Source organism: Grampus griseus, assembly GCF_964374135.1.
Source record: "Grampus griseus genome assembly, chromosome: X".
Taxonomy (NCBI): Eukaryota; Metazoa; Chordata; class Mammalia; order Artiodactyla; family Delphinidae; genus Grampus; species Grampus griseus.
In genome coordinates this window covers 45,964,532-45,986,272 of record NC_138999.1, presented here as the reverse complement: position 1 = coordinate 45,986,272, position 21,741 = coordinate 45,964,532, and the positions used below count along the sequence as shown (strand labels likewise).

Sequence of the window (21,741 nt, the reverse complement as noted above, 5' to 3'; positions counted from 1 at the left end):
TGATCCTTTGTATCTGTGGTATCAGTTATAATGTCTCTTCTTTTGTTTCTCATTTTATTTATTTGAGTCTTCAGCCTTTTTTTATCAGTGTAGCTAAAGTTTTGTCTATTTTGTTGAGTAGTTTTTTTTAAAAGAACTCTTATTTTCATTAATCTTGTCTGTGTTTTTTCTAGTCTCATTTATTTCTGTTCTGATCTTTGTTATTTCCTTTCTTCTGCTAACTTTAGGCTTAGTTTCTTTTTCAAGTTTCAAGTTGAGGTATAAAATTAGGTTTATTTGAGATCTTGTTTCTTAATGTAGGCATTTATTCCTATAAACTTCCCTCTTAGAACTGCTTTTGGTGCATCTCATTCGTTTTCATGTGTTTTGTTTTCATTTTCATTTGTCTCAAGATGTTTTTAATTTGCCTTTTGATTTCTTTTGACCCATTGGTTGTTCAGTAGTGTATTGTTTAATTTCCACATCTTTGTGAATTTTTCCAGTTTTCTTCCTGTTACTGATTTCCAGTTTCATACTGTTGGGGTCCAGAAAGATACTTGGTATGATTTCTATCTTAAATTTGCTAAGGCTTGTCTTGTGACCTATCATATAATCTATGTAGGAGAATGTTCCATGTGGGTTTGAGAAGAGTGTGTATTCTGCTGTTAAATAAAATGTTATACATATGCCTACTAGGTCCATTGGTCTAAAGTATAGTTCAAATCCAATGTTTCCTTCTTGATTTTTCTCTCAGTACAATCTAGCCATTGTTGAAAGTGAGATGTTGACATCTCCTACTATTACTGTATTCTCTGTTTCTCCCTTCATATCTATTAGTATTTGCTTAATACATTTAGATGCTCCAACATTATGTCCATATAATTTACAATTGTTATATCCTCTTTGAATTGACCCCTTGATCATTCTATAATGACCTTAATTGTCTCCCATTACAGGTTATGAGTTAAAGCCTGTTTTTTCTGATATAAGTAGCTATCCCTGCTCTTTTGGTTTCCACTTGTGTAAAATATCTTTTTCCATCCCTTTACTTTGAGCCTATGTGTGTCCTTAAAGCCGAGGTGAGTCTTGTAGGTAGCATATAGTTGGATCTTGTTTTTTTTTCCATCCAGCTACTCTATGCCTTTTGATTGGAAAATCAGTCCATCTACATTTGGAGTAATTATTGATAGGCAGGGACTTAGTAATGCCATCTTACTAGTTCTTTTTTTGTTGTTTTGTATTTCCCTTGTCCCTTTCTTCTCTTGCTGCCTTTCTTTGTGAATGATGGTTTTTCATAGTAGTATGCTTTCATCCCCTACTGTTCGTCTTTTGTTGTTTTGTACTTCCCTTGTCCCTTTCTTCTCTTGCTGCCTTTCTTTGTGAATGATGGTTTTTCGTAGTAGTATGCTTTCATCCCCTACTGTTCGCCTTTTGTGTATCTAATCTAGGTTTTTGCTTTGTGGTTACCATGAACCTTACATAAAACATAGATATAATAGTTTTGGGACTTCCCCTGGTAGTGCAGTGGTTAAGAATCCACCTGCCAATGCAGGGGACACAGGTTCGATCCCTGATCCAGGAAGATCCCACATGCCGCAGAGCAACTAAGCCCGTGTGCCACAACTACTGAGCCTGCACTCTAGAGCCTGCAAGCCACAACTACTGAGCCCACGTGCCACAACTACTGAAGCCCACGTGCCTAGAGCCCATGCTCCTCAACAAGAGAAGCTACCACAGTGAGAAGCCCACGCACCGCAATGAAGAGTAGCCCCCACTCACTGCAACTAGAGAAAGCCCGAGCGCAGCAGCAAAGACCCAATGCAGCCAAAAATAAATAAATTAATTAAATAAATTTATTTTTTAGAAAAAGATATAATCGTTTTATTTTAACACTGATAACAACTTAACTTTGCATCTGAAAAACTTTACTCTTTTATTCCCGTTCCATTTTATGTTTTTGATGTCACAGTTTACCTCTTTTTATATTGTGTATTCATTAACATTATTTTAGCTCTTATTTTTTTTTTAAATTTTGTCCTTTAACCTTTATCATCCATGGATGATTGTTTAAGACAGTGTTCTCCTCGGGCTCTCAAACAGCTGCTGAGAGTGGCTACAGCTGGTTCACAGGCCACTGCAGGGTCCACAGCTGGGACTGAGGTCTGTATGCCTCCTCCCAGGTCCCTTTGCATATGAGGCTGGTTTCCACAGCTCCCATAAAGGCACTCTTCTCCATGAATGGATGCCAAATTGTTGCAGGGGTGGGGGGTGCAGTGAGAGACATCTTATTTGGCCATCTTGCTGGCATCACTCCTTATGTTGCTATAATGGGCATTTTGGATATTATATGTGGCAACTCTGGAAATCAGATTCTCACCCCTCCCCAGGGTTTGTTGTTATGATTTGTCGTTGTTTGTTTAGACTTTTCTGAACTGACTTTGTAATTCTTTGTTTTGTGTGGTCATTGAAGTCTCTATTCTATTAGCTTAGTGGTCAGCTAGTTTTATTTGCTTTAAACTCCTGGAACCGAAATATCTCCGTCTTTGCCGGTGGGGTCTGTGTGTATGTTGGTATCTTCAACGTGAATACTCACTGTCTTCAGTACTCAGGAAGTTTACAGCTCTGACTTAGCCTTCACTTCTGGCTTGCATAGAGCCTGATGTCAGCCAGAGATGTGGGAACTTAGTGCTTTCTCAGGTCTTTTCTGAGAATGTGCCCAACCTTGGGCATACATGTGGCCTTCTAGATTCCCAGGAGTGTGTGGAAAGGGCTTTTCAAAGCCCTTATTCCCCAAAGCATTGCACGCCCCAGCCTTTCTTCCCAAGCTTTTCACTTTGTCTGTTATTTACCCCAATTGTATGCCTCTCCCAGGGGACTAATGCACTTACTCTTGAATGTTTTCAACAAGTGCCCGCCCCACCCCTGGGAGAGTTCAGAATTAGGCAAAAATGATGGATATCTCAAACGCTGTTGAAAATGCAGGCTAGTTTTTAAGCAAGATTGTATGGCTGAGGTTTTGGATTTGGAAGTCAATAATAGTGTACAGTTGAGCCATTCTCCCCTATTACCTTAAGGGCTAGTACTTGTTGATGAGTTTTTTAGACTTTGTGGTGGCAGAGTATAGTAGTAGTAAGCAATGCAGAATCTTCTACTTTGCACTTTGGCTCATGTCAAAAAGTAAGAAACTGGAGAGCATGTAATTCCACCCTATGTGAGAGGTGAGCAGGCTGAGCATGGAAAGCACAGTACAGTACTGAAGACCCAATGGATCAAGACTGACCTTTCAGCAAGCCTGACTGCAGGCATATAAAATACATTTGCTTGCAGGAGCTGTTCATGTTCTCAGTAGCATCCTCACAGAATAATGAAATTGATCTCATTGGAGAAATCACCTTTAGGCAGACCATCTTGCCTTGAGTCTTACTGAAGTTCTTGCTTCTCTTTGCTCCCTCTTTTTGTTTGACTTTAACATTGGATGTCTTCTCAACACTGTGTTCCAGGCAGCCACATACTCATAAATATTTTATACACAAAGCTACCTTAGGCACTGTTTTAACACTGTCTTTTCTCTTTTTCCAAGAGCTGGGGTGGAAAGGAGAATGGCTTTGGACTTGCAGAATGTTGCAGAGACTTGCATATGATGGTAAGTGACTCTTTGGGATATGGGTGTCTTTTGACAGAGCTGTGCGTGATCTGTTTTTGAGCCTTACTTTACAATGAATATATGGTATTTAAAGTTGCCACTTCACATCAGGACTTTTGAGGAACCTGAGATCAATTGAGATATAGCATACCTTTTCTAGAAATGCTTGGGCTCTCAATGTACTGGTGGTAAATGAAGAATCTCAGAAACAAAGTATATGATCATACCCATCTCTTGAGTAAGAAACTGCGTTTGGTGAGTCAGTTTGAAAGTGATGAAAAATCCCAGAAAGTACACTTCCTTGTACTTTTTTTTTTCTTTTTTCTTTTTTTCTTTTTTTGTGATACGCGGGCCTCTCACTGCCGTGGCCTCTCCCGTTACGGAGCACAGGCTCCGGACGCGCAGGCCCAGCGGCCGTGGCTCACGGGCCCAGCCGCTCCGTGGCATGTGGGATCTTCCCAGACCGGGGCACGAACCCGCGTCCCCTGCATCGGCAGGCAGACTCTCAACCACTGTGCCACCAGGGAAGCCCCTTCCTTGTACTTTTTCACTGGAACTATCAGAACTCTGGGCAGTCTGGCATGATTTAAGAATGGCTGCTTGGAGAACAGTTCTGCCATTTTGGTTATTGAGAACTTGTAGTGTTCTGTGTGTTTTCCACGTTTACCCCTCATGCCTGTCCTGCTCATACCTTTAACCCATGTTTAGACTATGAACTCAGGCCATCCTCCCCTCTGCTTTGATACGTTGCTGTAGAACCACAAAGCACAACTGGATTATTATGATACAATTCCATGCCAAGAAGCAGCTGTATTTTCCAACAGATGTACTGCTTCTTTTATCAATTTGTCATGTATAGGACAAATGGCTGCAGTGAAATTTAGTATATTTATCTTAACAAGCCTTTTTACCGCTAGGAGAATGGTTCTTTTTCTGGTCACAGAAAACTACAAATAGAACAAATTACTTTCCCACCTTAGCTGGTATACTTTCTTTAGTGTACATTATATGAGTGGATATTGGGTAATATGAGAGGTGAATGTTGTCTGTTTTAATAATCAAAGCTATATAAATCTTAAAGGGTATTCAGTTTGGAATTCTAATTCTGAGAAAATTATTTTTCATCTTAAAGTTTAGTTGATTAATTCTGAGACTCCTTATGTATATCAAGCTTGTTCTTGGCCACTTGAGCAAAACAGTATGACATACTCTACTAGGCTTGCGTGATGTCTGTTGCCCATCTTGGTCTCAGCCTATATTAAGAAATCATGCATTCTTTTATTTATTGATATTTGGCATGTCATAGGACTTTGAAAACTTTGTGTACTTTGAAAGGAAGTAATACATATACATGTTAAAAAATTCTAAGAGTAGAAAGGGGTATACAGTAATTCTCCATCCCCAGAGGCAACCACTGCCACCGGTTTCTTTCAAAGATATGCTTTAATGGACATGCTCTTGCAGTCTTACTTTGTTTTTCATGTTGCTTTTCTAGAGTTAAATAGGATTTGTTGTCAGGGTCTGGTTTATATTGACTTGGTATCTACCTGTGCAGAAAAGCAGTTGGATATCATGAGAAATGATGTAGGATGGTATGGAAAGGAGTATTTAAAGAATTATGAAGGTAGGCCCATGAGGCATAGTTTGAATAAAATATTTCAAAAGGTGATTATATTCACTGAGATTTCCATAAGAGTGTTCTTTTCCATTCTCGAACTGGTACCTAGACCCTTGTATTTGTCCTTCATCCTTGGATTCTTATTAATTATTCGGGGCAGACTTGCCTCTCTTTTTCCTCTTGAGAATAGCTGCAGTCAAAATTGATCTCTTGAAAGAAAGAACAACTGATAACTTGAGTTATCAAGTAAGGAATATGAAAGCTTTTAGAGCTCTGGGCTCCACCCTCCTGATTCTGTGTTGTTACAAGACATCTGAGCTCTGCTAAAACAAGGAGTGAAGGCACTGTAGCTGCTGACGACACTGCTCATTCTGCTGTCACACTGGGTTGGACAAGTGGCTAAGTCCGAGGGAAGATTTAAGAGAAGATGGTATCTCATTCTTTCATGTGCTTTATACACAGAAATACCCACCCAGTGCAACTACACTACACTTTGAATTCTATGCAGACCCTGGGGCCGAGGTCAAAATCGAGAGAAGGGTGAGTCTCATTCACACTTGTTCTAATAAAGTCAGTAATCCGTAGCTGGGGTCAACTTTTCTAGGACTCCTCAGTAAAAAGAGGGAATGATGTTGAGCTACGTTGCTGCCCTTCCAAGCTAAATATATCCAGCAGCTTCTCAGGAATAAGTGTTCATTGTTTGCCCAGCTCTGATAGGTTTGAATCTTACTTACGTTGGAACTGCCAAAAGACAGGACTCTGTTTATGTGGCACTGTTAGGACTGGTGTATTTTTCTCAGTCTCAGTTGAGAATTCCACTGTTTGGTATAATAGTCTAGGTAGTGATCGGCTGAACTTTCTCTACTTAAGCCAGCCTGCAAGAAGTCTATGTATTGCTTACAAGGTCCTGCTTCAATTATCTGGACATTGCATATTCTTTGAGGAGATAGCAAAATTCACTTTGGTTTAGAAGTGGCCTAGTGAACAAGAACTTTTTTTTTCCTTTCTACTTAAAATATATAATAATAATAAATAATCTTTCTAGATTATTGGTGCCTTGAGAACAGCTCTAATGCATATTTAGAAAGAAACCATTTACATGGATTCACTCTACTGTGAATACAGAGGCTGTAGGTATTAAGTCAATACAGGTTAAAAAGGGATAAGGAAGAACATGAAATGTATCTGGCTATGTGCATTATATATTTAATCTACTGGTTTCAAAGAAGCTTTGCTGAAAATATATAAAATGAACATTTGGGGGGATTCTAAAGAATATTTTGATTTTTGAGAGCATTCAGTTGAGGCTTCAACCTAGGGGTGACATCTTGTTTTTCAGATAGCTCTTGCAGTCCTATGGCAGGGGGAAGCTAAGGTATACAGTGACTCCTAACAACTCTCCTATCTTTTTAATTTCAGACATCTAGTAACACACTACATTATATTCACATAGAGCAACTTGACAAGGTAAGAGGAATCTTTGACTATGGGTTAGTTCTTAACATTTGGTTCACTTTTTGTTCCTAACAGTTTTTTTTCTAATGTAGATTTCAGAAAGCCCTTCTGAAATCATGGAATCTCTTACCAAAATGTACAGCATTCCTAAGGATAAGCAGGTATGATATGTCTTAAAAATATCTAAAGGGTGTGGTTGTTATCCATATAGATCAGTGATATGTGCTGGGGCTGGGATATAGCATAGCAGAAAGAATGGAGTCAGACAGTGGGCAAATTAGCCTCCGTGGGCCTTAGTTTCCTCATCTTTTATGAGGCCAACACTTAAACTGACTTCCTAGGTCCTGGTGAGACTTTGAGGAAAACAGAAGCAGCCTTATTCACCATGAATATCTAATAAGTGGTGGTAGCTCAACACTTTGGATACCAAAGAAGAAAATGTTTAGTTGTGTTATTTTTTTCTGCTCATTGTAATGGTGATCAAATATTTGATTTGATTAATAACAATCAGAACTCTTGCCAAATGTCAAGTAGCCCCGTGAGTAAGATTTAGCCCTTCCTCAGAAAGTATAGTCACCTTTTCCATTGGTTTCCTAATTTAGGTCTTATGTCTCTACAGATGCTGTTATTTACACACATACGGCTGGCCCATGGCTTTTCTAATCACAGGAAGCGATTGCAAGCTGTTCAGGCCAGGCTGCATGCAATATCTATATTAGGTAAGAGAATAACACCCTATAATTAACAGGCCCTGGTTAGGCAGTTTAGACTTGATTTCCTTTGAACTTCATCTGTCTTTGTTGCTATGGGGCTTATTGTATTTACCTAGGTGGCAAGTTAAATTGTAAAATTGCTAGCATTCCTAGTGTTCACTGTATTCATCATCCTTGGGCTCCTTAATGTTGGATCAGAAAGAGGATATGATTGACATATATCACATAGGTTTAGTCTTTATTTGGGTGGGGCGGTTTTTGTTTTGTTTTTCTTAATGAGTGTTCAGATAGTCGTCTTCCTCTGGGCCCTATTTTTCCTCTTGCCATTTCATCTTCCTCTTCTTTGGGAGTATAATTTTGAAATTCATTAAATAGTACTGTGCATTTTACTTTTAACTGTAGGGTGGTACAGTGGAAAGCACACTGGTTTTGAAATCAGTCCTGGGCTTTCGCCCTGACTGCAGTTTATTAGGCACCTGTTTATCCTTTTGGCCTCAGTTTCCTCATTTAATAAGTATTTTATAAGCTGATCTGAGGATTAAATGAAAACCTGTAAAGTACCTAGCACAGGCCAGGCACATAGGTATAAAATGGTAGCTCCTGTTAATATTACCATCCTTCATTATGTAATTACTTGTTTTTCTACTCTTTAAAACTATGAGTTCCTTGAAATGAAATTCCTACTATTCTATTTGTATTCATACCTAGCATAACATACCTAGCATAACTTCTGGTATGTTAGTGGGTACCCAGGAAATGTTTGTTGAAAACTGAATGTGCTCAAATCCCATTAGTTTGCACTTCAGGAGACTGTGTTCAGTATTACCTTTGTGTGGGATTTATTGGAAGTAGATTACATGCATTCTCTCAAATTTTACTACAGTGTCATACAAGTTTCTGATTTAGTCTGCAATAGTCCATAAATTCTGTTCTTTACAGTTTGTATAAGTGTTTCCAGTGTAAAACAGAAACACATGAAGAGACTAAAATGGAAGTCCTGGGTGTAATAGAGTTATCAAGTAGTGATGTTATAAAATATTAATTCTTCATTCTCTTTTGATTCCTGAAAATCTTTGCCCAAGACAATATCATTAATAGGAGAATCTGTCAGTTTGGTGGGTATTTAGAGCTTATCACTGTGTTTGATCCAGTCCTCTAGAATTCAGTGATTCTGCCCTCCATTGCTGGTGGGAAGGGAGTCCTTCCCCAGAACCAGTAGGTGCCAAAAGGTTTGTCATTGGGCAGTGGCTTGACCACTGCCTTCTTGCCTAAAGTGTTTATTTCTCCTTTTGCAGTGTATTCCAATGCCTTGCAGGAGTCCGCAAACAGTATCTTGTATAATGGGTTGATAGAAGAGTTGGTAGATGTCCTTCAGATAACAGATAAGCAGCTTATGGTAAGTATTTATTAATATTTTCCTGTGTATATCAGGCTCATATGTATTTATCTGATTTTTGGTTTTTCCCAGAGGTTAAAATGAACCCCAAGAGGGAAACTTAGCCCTTTCCTCTTTGGATATTTCGCTGCAAATTTAACAAACGCAGGATTTTCAATGTTATTCTCAACAGACCTCCATCTACTCCAAGCAATTACCAGTAGAATAACTTAAATTTTAGAGTGGGTATTAGCAACTTGGTTCAGTCATCTACTTCTTATTTAACACATCCCATGTTTACTTTCTGTTTTCAAAGGAGATTAAAGCTGCTTCTTTACGAACATTAACATCAATTGTCCACCTGGAGAGAACTCCCAAGCTCAGCAGTATTATTGACTGTACTGGAACTGCCTCCTACCATGGATTTTTGCCTGTACTTGTGCGGAACTGTATCCAGGCCATGATTGGTAAAGTTTTGGTGGTTATTGTCCTAGCCACCAAGAGGAACCCTACCCTTTGCTTTGTCTGCCTTTGTTTAGCATCCTGCCAACTTAACACCAAATTCTGAGCTTGTTCTTTCTCTCTCTCTCTCCACTTCCCTTGTAGATCCTTCCATGGATCCATACCCTCACCAGTTTGCCACTGCTCTCTTCTCTTTTTTATATCATCTGGCCAGCTACGATGCTGGTGGCGAAGCCTTGGTCTCCTGTGGAATGATGGAAGCCTTATTGAAGGTGCTCTACTTGTTTTAAAAAATACATTTGTGGGGAAATCAACTAAGAGGGTACAGAGTTGTGAATGGTTTGCAGTGAGAACAGTTAGCATAAGAAAGCTTAACCCAGAAAATGTTATACTTAATTTCTCAAGTTTGGCCTTCTAGTTATCTTCATTAACAACTTTTAAGAGCAGCTATTTCCATTATTTAGAATTGCTCATAGTCCAGCATGATGTGATAGGAGGCCCTGGGTACTAATTAAGATATTGCCACATCTTATCGTGACCTTAGGCATGATAGGCTTTGCCATGTGCCTGGGCACTGGGCACCAGCTCTTTTCTCCCTGAATATTTTATTTAATCCTGAAAGGTAATTTATGTCCCTATCACCTCAGGAGGTTGAGTCTCAGAAGTGATAGAGCTATCATTTGGCAAGCACCAAAAATCAAACATATATTTTTTTCCTTCTATACCATGCTGCTTCTCTGAAACCCTAGACTGCATGTTTCCAGAAGAGCACATTATTTACAGCTTTGTGTCTTTTCATTTGATTGGTTTTACCTTTTTCTCTCCCTCATAGGTCATAAAGTTTCTTGGTGATGAACAGGACCAGATAACATTTGTCACCAGAGCTGTCAGAGTGGTTGACCTCATCACCAATCTGGACATGGCAGCTTTTCAATCCCATAGTGGACTTTCTATCTTCATTTATAGACTTGAGGTATACAAGGAGCACTTCGGAGCACTTTGCATATACTTGTATGTAGTGAGAGCTGAGCCTAGGAACTATCCTTATAACCCTAAAGAGCCATTTTATCCCTCTTTTGTTTTTAGAAACCAGTTCTGTAATCTGCCTGTGATATTCTTTTGTTATAAATATTTTTAATCTCTGTTATTTATGTAGGATTATCTTACTGTTTTCCCCTTGATCGTAGCATGAAGTGGATTTGTGCCGAAAAGAATGTCCTTTTGTGATCAAGCCAAAGATCCAGAGACCCAGTACTACACAAGAAGGAGAAGAAATGGAAACTGATATGGATGGTAATTAACAGTTACTATAAGTATTGGTTCATTATCTTCTTTTTCCCAATAAAGTGTGAGCTCCGTGAGATCAGGTTACTGTTTTGTTCACTGCTGTAATCTCCAGTAGTGCCTGATACGTATATCATAAGTGTTTAAATATGTGTTAGGGAAAGATAAGGAGAATGTAGACACTAAAATGGGACCCTGTGAAACTACCTGGCCATTTTGAGAAGGAAAGGGAGAGGTGAAAAAGTTGTTGGGTAGGGAACAAATTTTAAATCATAAAATCTGAAAGATAGAAGACAAGGTATTCTTAATCTTGGGGTGCATCAGGTAAGTCCATTTTTAAAACTTCCCCCAGTTCGTAGCTCTTAATAGTACCAAAAATAAAAAACTTCCACAAAACAGCTTTCTTAGAATTCAATCTTACCTTGACGCAGGATGTCATTACATATATCTGTTATCATGCTAATAATAAAGGTATTAGAATTTTTATAATGCTTTCATTCTTTACACTAAATATACCTAAGTTTTCATTCCTTTTTTTCCCGAACACAATTAACTATGTGCATTGCTGCCCCTAGAAGCCCCTTTACCCAATTTCTATCTCTAGTCTACAGTGGGTGACTTGGCATTTGAGGTAATGGGTGTGGTCATGTGGTCCTGAGTGCTGATTAAAATGTGACATCTCCTAAATGTGGTGGTGTAGAAGACAATTTAAAGACTCACTGTTCACTATAAATCAGTGGTTGTCAAACTTTAATAAGCATAAGAATAAATTAAAGTGCTTGCTAAAATAAAGATTTAGTGCAATGCTTGATTTAGTAAGTAAGACCAGGAAATCTACATTTTTAAAAACTAATCTTGGTGATTGTGATATACTCGTAGAGAAAATTGTATATTCACTGAAAAGCAGGTTAGAAAACCATGAGTTTGTGTTTCCTGTGTATAAGTAGGCACATGTATGTATGTTTGTGTACGTATAAAAAAGATCAGAAGAAAAATCCACAGTTGGTTGAATCCGCAGATGTGGAACCTCGGATATGTAGGGCTGACTATAAAGTTATATGCAGATTTTTGACTATATAGAGGGTTGGGGCCCCAACGTTTGTGTTGTTCAAAGGTCAACTGTATTTTCATTTTGGGTTTCAATATTCTAATCCTTCTCCATTTTGATATCATTCATCTCACCTTACGGAAAAAAATTGTTCTCAAATAACCTTCTCTTTGGTGGTGCCTTTTATTCTAATTTCTTTATCATAACTTTTACTTTAGTTGCAGATGTGACTATGGAAAGTAGTCCCGGCTCATCCATCCCTATGGAGCACCGGCTGGATGTTGAATTAAGGGCATCAAGTTCCAGCAGCACTAGCATCTCCTCTGGCCCTGGCCCTCGTCCTGGTATGTAGACGTGGAGAGACACAGCCGATAACAGTGATTGAATTACTAAACTAGTGAAGCAAGGTGCTTTGGGGGAGCTTAAGCAGTACATTTGGAGGTTTGCTTCTTATGACTGTGACTGTTACTTTGCCATTCTGGTATTCATTTTCTCGTATTAACATTTATTTCATAGCATTTTATAATTTTCCAACTATTCATACTTTGATTATTTTATCAAAACATCCATGTTTGAGGGCAGATAATATTCAAAATAGTAACTGAGGATCAGAGTTAATCTTTTTACTTTGTAATTTTTCTTTTTTACTTTAGACTTTTAATTTTAGTATAGGTTTTGTGTAGTCCTTGGTGATTTATTTTTTCCAGTTTTAAAGCTTAGGTAAATGTTCTTCCCAACATCCAGAGATTTCACTTCGCATGTCTGCTAGTGTTGCTATAGTGCATGTGGATCTAAAAATTTGTTTTATGTACCTGCTCATTGTACATAATGGTGAACCAGTATAATCCTCTTTCTCCCTTGCCAGGAGTCCAGTGTATTCCACAACGAGCCGCACTTCTGAAATCCATGTTGAATTTCCTCAAGAAGGCCATTCAAGACCCTGCTTTCTCAGATGGCATACGACATGGTATTTGATTCTAGATACTTTCTGGAGGGGTGTTTGATTCTCTCAAAAATTGGTCCTTTTCATACTTTTTAGGAAAAGGCCATGCCATTTTGAATAGCTTTTAGTCCTTTAGTGTCACTTTTCCTAGACCTAAGGATTGTTCGTTCAACTATTTAATAATGATTCACCTATTTTTTTTCCTTTTCCAGCTTTTGAATCTGTGTTCACTTCCAGCCTGCTACCCTACTCTGTCTCTCAGTGTCTGTATTCTTTTATTCTTTGACCTACTGTTAAAAGGTTATTGCAGGGACAAGGAATAAATAATAGAATATTAGGAGGAGACAAGTGGAGGCCATTAAATTGGAATCAACATAGACTTTGCCACCGTGTGTGGTATATGTAATATATCGATCCATCATCCCCACCCATCAAACTACTACTGGTCTCATCATATTCTTCTTGATGTTTGCTTTTCTCTTAGTGATGGATGGTTCTCTGCCTACCTCCCTGAAACACATCATCAGCAATGCAGAATATTATGGCCCATCACTTTTTCTCCTAGGTAAGTGGAGTTGAATTTGTTCATACCAAGCTGGAATAACCTAGCAGTGTTCTCTGTGTGTTTTATATCCTTGTAGAATTTTACTATCCACATTTGTCCACTGTGTGATTATGTATCTTTCTAGTTGGTGATGAAATAGAGAAAGGTCAGAGTCCAGTTTCAAATAAATATCCATTTGCAGTGTATTGTGTCGGGCAAATGTGATAACTACTACACTACAGAACTCTTTTTTGCAGTGTATTGTGAATCATTTGTAATCAGTAGTATTATTGTACACTTGGATTTTTGTGCTACACTTACATTGCAGGTGTGATAGGAAACATGTCTTTATTCAATGGTTAGTCCCTAACCTTGGTCTAAAAAGCCCAATCAGAATGGTTTCCATTCTCAGAATTAAATGTCAGACCTGTAAGCTATAGTATAGAAAATTGTTTCTTACTGTAGAAAATTGTTTTGGAACCTGTGGGTACTTTGTAGTTACTTATAGAAAATGTCCTTGCATTTTGACATCACCACTACTTTGAGTATTGCTGTTGTTAAAACCTCATATTTATTAACTGGCATTTATTGAGTGCCATACATATTCAGGACAATACACGAGATGTATATGCTTCTAGAATTCTCCTTAAAACTGCAAAGGAATTTAGTGGGAGGTGTAGAAATAGAGAAAGCCTCCTTGTACCAGTAGCACACATATTTTAATACTTTGGGGTGTCTAGAGGGGGAAGTTTTGGCTACTACAGACTCAGATGCTTAACTGCCTTGCCGAAGCAATTTAGGAGTTTTTTTGTTTATTAACTTTGTATCCTGTGACTCTACTAAATGCTTTTTATTTTATTTTATTTTATTTTTTGTTCCTGAACTCAGAGGGGAAAGCATTCAGTCAGTATTTCACCATTAAGTTTGAGGTTAGCCAAAAAAAAAAGTTTGAGGCTAGCAGAAGATTTTGTGTTGACTGTTTTGTTCCTCTTGATCAGGTTGAGGAAATGTTCCCTTGTGTTACAGCAACTCCATTTTGACATGGAGAGGCTCCCTCCCAAGGTTAGTTTCAGGTGGAAAAACTCCTGACAGTAGTCCTTTGGTATGATCAAAAAAGGATTTGTTAACACAGTTGGAGAAGTCCCAGGTGAAGGGACAGGGAAGGATGGCTCTCTTTGGGAGAAAGCCCCAGAACAGAGAAAAGCAAGTGCACAGGCCTTTATTTATAAAGGGGAAGTTTAAAAGGCAGCAAGAGGATACATGTTCTTGTGGGTTGGGGTGGGGAGCAGGTGAGCCCTCTCAAGATGATGAAGGAAGCAGTAAATGAGACTTAGAGCATAAAAGCAAACGTCAGTGTAGGTCAAAATTCCTTCTTTAAAGTCTTGATTCATCCCTGGCGTTTGAATTAGCATAACAACCTCCCAGGTTCCCTGTAAATAAACTTGTACTTGAAAGGGACCAGATTTGCAAAGCCAGCCCAAAGTAATTAGTCCGGCAATTATTTTAGCTCCATAAATAATAGTGTAGAGCCTTTCACCCCAGGCAGAAGGAGATGGCCAGGAAAAGAAATTAATGGGGGTTTGAGAATCTCTTGGAGTATTTTAGTAATATAATTGGCTGTTTTGGTTTGTTATTTTATTTGTTGAACTATTCTGGATATCTTTCCTATATTATTAACCCACATGCAACAGGAGGTCCCCTTCAAGGCACAAGCTCCACTTCGAAATACCAGTAGGTAGTTTAATGTAATGTATTATCAATTGTCATAGCAAATAGATTGCTTTGTCCCTCATTAAGGGCTTCTAAGACCTGAGTTGTTTGGTTTATGTGGTCGGCCAGGAGTTATGCCATTATCTGGGTAGCCTCTATGAGATGAATCTGTTACAGAATTAAAAAGACCTAAACACCTTGTGTCTATTACACCAAAGCTGGTGATGAGGCCAAATATAATAGGTAAAAAGATGTCTCAGTGCTCCCTTTTGTAGCCAGTTGATGTTGCAGCCTAGGGGGAGGGCATGAAGGGGAAGTCAGTGAGGAAGCACCTGGTGAGGTTGTGGTGTCCTGCTGCAACAATTCCATGCTAAAACCCACCAAATAAAGATTCTGACTCCTTTCATATCCTACCTCTGGCTCTTCTACCCCACTTTTATACCCAGTTGTGTCCCCTTTAACTTCCTCAACTGCCTTTTCTTCTCTCTCACCTCCTGTCTTAGCCTTGCCACATTTTAATCTGTTCAAGTCTGCATATGCTCTGTTCCTAGCCTAGCTGACACTAGTACCAACATGGTTATTGTGGACTCCTTAACTGGAGAGGGTGACAGGTAGTCAGTATGAATATTGAAGACCTCCAGAGCAGCAAGAGTTATTTGTATAAGTGGTTGCGTCTCCTGGGGCACCTGGTAACATTGCTGGAGGTTTAGTGCTCAAGTGACATTCTCTGTTACTATTACAAAAAATGTCCATCAAGTTGAGGAAGAAGGAAATGTGGGGTCGTCATAGGGGAATAATAGAGAGTGAAGTATGAGACTGTCTGATGAGGGGAAATCAGCTCATGGGGCCATGGAGTTGTGATGAGTATAGCAGCAGATATGGGACCAGTTAACATTTGAGGGTGTCAGCATCGAGTCTGGGACTATCAATTATGCTGAAATCATTATCTAGGATGCTGGGTTGATGGGAGTCCTGGCCTAGCCCCAAAACTTTGATGGAAAGTTTTATACATTGGAGAAGTACTTAGAGAAGTGACTGAATATCAGTATTCCTTTGTCCCCAGGAGTTATAATGTAATTTCTTACAGGAAAACTGTGGACTGATTGAATACCCCAAACAAGTGAAGTCACAGCATAGACAAGAAAGGGCCCAAGGAGTTTGGCATTGAGCTGGAGTGGTAGAATCCCAGACCCAGGCCAGCCAAATGAGGCATTGCCAGGCCAACCAGAGTCTGGCATAATGTTATGCTAGAATGTTGCATAATATTTTCAACCCTGTGGTCTCCGGGCCTTGGCATGCTAGAGGTGCCTATATATTATAGGGGCCACGGGCATTGTTATCCCAGATTATGTAGTGGTTTCTCAGTCAGTATCTCCGTAATAGCATGGATTCAGAGCTAGCATCCTATTTAAGAGTGTTGGTACTGGGAACTAATTTAAGATCTTCCTTTCCTCTTTGGAAGAACCATAAAGTTGTAGACGTGGGGCCAGCCAGGCACCAAGACCTCCATTTCCTGCAAAGAGGGATCTCCAGTTAGTGAACCTTTAAAACTATTGGGTTAGCCAAAAAGTTACTTCAGTTTTTAAGTAAAAATAAAAGACATATTTTTCATTTTCACCAAGAACTTTATTGAACAACGTATTCACCCTTTTGTTCTACTACCTTCTGCCATTTTTCAGGCAACTTCATAATTCCATCTTCCCAAACATTTTATCTTTTTGAACAAAGAACTGTTCCAGGTGCCTTTTACGGTCTTCCAGAGAACTGAAATTTTTCTATTAACAGAATTTTGTAAAGACCAAAATAAATCCGAAGGTGCAGTATCTGGTGAATACGGCGGATGAATCAGAACCAGCCAAGCTGTAACAATTTTTGCCTGATCGTCAAAGAAACATGCAGTCTTGCATTATCCTGATGGAAGATTATGCATTTTCTGTTGACTAATTCCGGATGCTTTTCGTCGAGTGCTGCTTTCAGTTGGTGTAATTAAGAGCAGTACTTGTTGGAATCAATCGTTTGGTTTTCCGGAAGGAGCTCATAATAGAAGACTCCCTTCCAATCCCACGATATACACAACATCACCTTCTTTGGATGAAGACTGGTCTTTGGTGTGGTTGGTGGTGGTTCATTTCGCTTACCCCACGATCTCTTCCGTTCCACATTATTGTAAAATGTCTACTTTCATTGCCCGTCACAATTTGTTTAAAAACAGAACATTTTTGTTAGTTTAAGTAGAGAATCGCATGCAGAAATACAGTCAAGAATTGTTTTTTTGCTTAACTTATGTGGAACCCAAACATCAAAGCGATTCACATAACCAAGCTGGTGCAAGTGAATGTCAGTGCTTGATTTGGATATTTTGAGTGTGTTGGCTATCTCCCGTGTGGTATAACATTGATTGTTCTCAATTAATGTCTCGATTTGATCTCTATCAACTTCAACTGGTCTACCCGACCATGGAACATTCTTCAGCGAGAAATCTCCAGCATGAAACTTTGCAAACCACTTTTGACACGTTCATCAGTCACGGCACCTTCTCCGTAAACTGCACAAATCTTTTTTTGCATTTCAGTTGCGTTTTTACCTTTCTTGAAATAATAAAGCATAATATGCCGAAAACATTGCTTTTTTTCCCTCCCATCTTCAATATTAAAATGGCTACACAAAAATTCACCAATTTTGATAAGGTTTTTTTTTAATGCATGCTGATAGGACAGCTGTCACAATACAGTCTAACAAAATTGTTTCGAATTAAGTTAAAGACAGCTAAGCTACTAGAGCCATCTTAACGGAAGAAAAACTGAACGAACTTTTTTGCCAACCCAATATATTGGGCAAGGTCTTTGGCAGAGACCTTTCTCGTGGCATACAGAATAGTCTGTTTGGGAGTGTGAGGGCCCTCAATTTCCAGTGAATCCCAGTCTATTATCCACTCTCTGTGTAAGTGCCAGTCTATATATTGCACCAGGATCAAAAAGGGAAGGGGTCTTTAAGTGAGGGGGGATTTTCTTTGGGATCATAGATTCATATATGGGGAATGTCCCCTTTTGTGGCCAGAAAAGGGAATGGAGAGGTCCTCATTGCGTTTAATTAGGATGCCCTATGAATTAAAAGGTTAAGAGTTCAGAATAAAGTGGGCAAAAGAGAGACCCATTTAGGAGACCATTGTCCATTTTGTAAATTTAAGAGAGCATCCTTGAGTAGGCCATTATGTTTCTCTGTTAGCCTGCTGTCTGCCAACAGTAAGACAGATTGGAAGCTCAAGTGATGCCTTGTTTTTACAGCCCATGTCCAGACTGAATGAGCAGTAAAATATGTACCCTCATCAGAGTCAGTGTTACCAGGAAGCCCAAAGGGAACTAACATTTTGTGAGGCCTATAATAATACTATTGTTAGCAGTAGCATGACAGGAAGGATAAACCAAGATCAGGCCTGTCTTAACAATCAATCTTTGTTGAGGGCATAGCAATTTGCGCCAGCATATTGAGGCAGTGGCTTAACAAAATGAATTTGCCAGTCAGAGAAGGGGTGTTCATTCCTTGGTATGGATTTCCATTGGCCATAATGCCAATGACAGGACAGGACACAAAGATCACAATGAGAGGCCATAGTTTGGGCTAAGGCCAGTGTCATGGGGATGCCATGGTGTTTAGCCCATATTTAAGGGTCTGGGGACTGCGGTGACTGGACATCTCATGGACCCACTGAACCAAGGACAGGTAGTAATATCTGAGCTTATTTAAAAAGTGTGAGCAAGTTAGTCAGCTGTGGCATTAAAATGAACTTCTTCTTTGGTGGCCTTAGCATGAGTTGAGACACGAAACTTCAATTGTAATATGCAAAGTATGAGCAGTAATATATCCCCAATGTGGAAGGCCCCATAGGGCATGATCCTGAATGGGATAATTACTTTGAGCCCATTGACCAGAAATAAACAGTGAGGCCATTAGCTACCACCCAGGAATCTATAAACATGGAAAATGGACATAACCATTATTGAAGTGTGTTCTCCAGTGCCAAAATGACTACAGTCAGCTCTCAAGTTGAGTTGACTCTTAAGTCCCATCCTTTATCAAGAGTGACGCAGTCAAGGGGTGGAAAGCAGCAACTCTCCAGCAGGCTCTATCACGTGTGATTGCCATCCATAATATAAATGAAATCCCCTTTTTACTGGATTTTCTACTCAACAAAGGTATGTCCCTGTGCTTTTATGTCCTATTCCAAGTACCCTAAACAGTCTTGAAAACCAAGGTCACTTGGTTAGGTAAATTATCTGCAGGACAAAAGCCGGAGGCTCTAAATTCTTGGTGCTTTTTTCATATTCTGAATCTTAATTTTCTTACTCCTCTTTTTTGTAATTGCTATCCTTATATTGTTTTATCGACATCTAAACTTTTAAAATCCTCTGCCAAAATGGACAAAATAAGACCATTAGCTTGCCTTAACGTCACTTCTTTTTCAGCATTCTCTTTGTTTTCTTTTTAGTAACCCTTGGCTTTCCCTCTCTTCGATGCATTTTTTAATTTTGTTAGAGTACCTCTTTGGGTAATCTTTAGGGTGTTATACTTCCTTTAAGAAGTTTGTGGACGTTTCTCCACTGTCTTATGTTACATATTGTAAATAACCATGTTGTTAAACTGGTTTTTGTTCCTTTGTAGGTAACTTCATTTTCTCTTTACCCTTGAAGTTCACAAACTTTACCAAGATGTATTCATTTATTTTATAAATTTACGTATTTTTTTGTTTTTTGTGGTTTTTTTGGCGGGGGGGGGGCGGTGGTTGGCTGTGTTGGGTCTTCATTGCTGTGTTCAGGCTTTCTCTAGTTGCAGCGAGCGGGAGCTTCTCTTCGTTGTGGTACGCAGGCTTCAGTAGCTGTGGCACACGGGCTTAGTTGCTCCGCGGCATGTGGGGTCTTCCCAGGCCAGGGATGCAACCCGTGTCCCCTGCATTGGCAGGCGGATTCTAAACCACTGCACCACCAGGGAAGTCCCTACCCAAGGACTCTTAACATTGCTGATGGTATTTTTAAATTGCTGAAAGGGCTTTTTAGAAGACATTTTGTCCATTTTTTGTCCATTATTAACCACTGCGCCAATAGGGAAGCCCTACCAGGATGTATTTAGTTCTATTTCTTTTCATTGTTCCCTCATAGCACTTGGTTAGGCTCTTTTAAAAATCTAAATATTTTTTCCTGCTTCAGGGAAATTCCTTTGGTTCCTTTTAACTTACATGTTCTCTCCTGGAAACCCTGTGGTTTAGCTAATTAGACTACCATATTGATCTCATGTCACTTACTTTCTGAGAGAATTTCTTTATAATCTTTCAAGATGCCTATTGCATTGTCAAATCTTTAATTCCTTACAAATGTTTTTGATCGCCAACTATTACCTTATTTTTCAGAGACCCTTTGTCTTAGATTATTGCTGTTTTATGGGTTTTGTGGTTTCTAGAATTTTTTTTTTTTTTTTTGCGGTACGCGGGCCTCTCACTGCTGCGGCCTCTCCCGTTGCGGAGCACAGGTTCCGGACGCGCAGGCTCAGTGGCCATGGCTAACGGGCCCAGCCGCTCCGCGGCATGTGGGATCCTCCCAGACCGGGGCACGAACCCGCGTCCCCTGCATTGGCAGGCGGACTCTCAACCACTGCGCCACCAGGGAAGCCCTAGAATTTGATTTTAATCATAAATTTTTTAAGAGTTGTTTCTTTTAGGAGTTAGTTGCTTGGTTCCATCTGGAACTAATTGGTTTTAGTGTGTTCATTCAAATTCTTAATCATCTATTAATTTTAAAAGAGGGCTTAAACTGTCCCCGTTGCACAGTAGCATTATGACATAGCATTATATTAAATAGTTAGACCTCCTTAAAATAACAGACTTGATGTCTTAGTAACCTCTAATAGAACACTAATTTTAGTTTATGAATACTCAATTTTAATAGCTCCTTAGAATTTAGACATTTGTACGAATGGAAGTCTATTGAAGGGTCTATCATACACCAATAGAAACCCAAAAAAAAGGACTTAAATTTTCCATAAGTTTATAGCTCATCAGAAATACCAAAGGCCATTGACAACTGTTGGTCCCAGTAATTGTCATATATCTGCCATTTCAATAGCATTTGATGAGAGGTGCTCTGTTGACCATCATGAACTGAAAATCCTCTGGTTTCTTTTAGATCTCAGGCATCAGCAATTATGAGTTTGTTTTATACATGGTTTATGGATATTGTATGTGCATGTGCCTTCCTTGTCAGGTTTTAAAATGAAACTTTTAAAAATCTCATTAAATGAGTTAGGAAGCCTTGTTTTAATTGCTCCTAGAAGGTTTAATAACACATCTAAAATTGTTGGGTTGGTTCCTTTCTGTTACTTGGCAGTATTTTTTAAAAATTCTTGTAATGGTCTAGTCTGCTTTGCTATCATTTCTTGATAGTCGATTTTTATGACATTTTCTTACAAAAGCATTGCACTTCATTGTTAACACGCAGTTTGTAAAATTTTATTTGTTCTGAATCCAGTTAAATCTCTTTTTTTCATTGCTAATATATATTGCTCTCTTTATTAGATTTCCCTTAAGTTTGTAAGCTTTTTCAGTCTTTTCAGAGGGCTGGTTATTGGTTTTAATTATTTGTGCATTTTGCTTGCAATTTCACTAAATTCTACTTTCTTCTGTTTTTTCTAGTTTCTCTTTTGTTTACTTTTTAATGAATGCATTAATGCTGTACTGTCTTCTCTTGCATAGAGTTTTTTCCATATTCTTTTTGCCATATTTGCATTAATGGTAGTCTTAAGGCACGTTTCTATATACTGTCAAAAATTGGTCAGATTAATACGCAAGGACTCTTTTTTTTCCGCGGCATGTGGGATCTTCCCGGACCAGGGATCGAACCCGTGTCCCCTGCATTGGCAGGCGGATTCTAAACCACTGCACCACCAGGGAAGTCCCTACCCAAGGATTCTTAACATTGCT

General features: G+C 39.0%; 1 protein-coding gene across 5 annotated transcripts in view; it reads left to right on the top strand.

Moving 5' to 3' along the window:
- HUWE1 (HECT, UBA and WWE domain containing E3 ubiquitin protein ligase 1) overlaps nucleotides 1–21,741 on the top strand; it is a 143,321-nt gene that overhangs the window by 43,782 nt on the left and 77,798 nt on the right. For all 5 annotated transcript variants that reach the window (XM_082680900.1, XM_082680902.1, XM_082680901.1 and 2 more), the window contains 13 exons: nucleotides 3,560–3,622; nucleotides 5,703–5,780; nucleotides 6,660–6,707; nucleotides 6,788–6,856; nucleotides 7,315–7,414; nucleotides 8,704–8,804; nucleotides 9,100–9,250; nucleotides 9,390–9,517; nucleotides 10,078–10,218; nucleotides 10,433–10,538; nucleotides 11,796–11,921; nucleotides 12,443–12,544; nucleotides 13,005–13,085. In XM_082680900.1, the coding sequence (XP_082537026.1) occupies nucleotides 3,560–3,622; nucleotides 5,703–5,780; nucleotides 6,660–6,707; nucleotides 6,788–6,856; nucleotides 7,315–7,414; nucleotides 8,704–8,804; nucleotides 9,100–9,250; nucleotides 9,390–9,517; nucleotides 10,078–10,218; nucleotides 10,433–10,538; nucleotides 11,796–11,921; nucleotides 12,443–12,544; nucleotides 13,005–13,085 (1,294 nt within the window). The remainder of the gene's footprint in view (nucleotides 1–3,559; nucleotides 3,623–5,702; nucleotides 5,781–6,659; nucleotides 6,708–6,787; nucleotides 6,857–7,314; nucleotides 7,415–8,703; nucleotides 8,805–9,099; nucleotides 9,251–9,389; nucleotides 9,518–10,077; nucleotides 10,219–10,432; nucleotides 10,539–11,795; nucleotides 11,922–12,442; nucleotides 12,545–13,004; nucleotides 13,086–21,741) is intronic.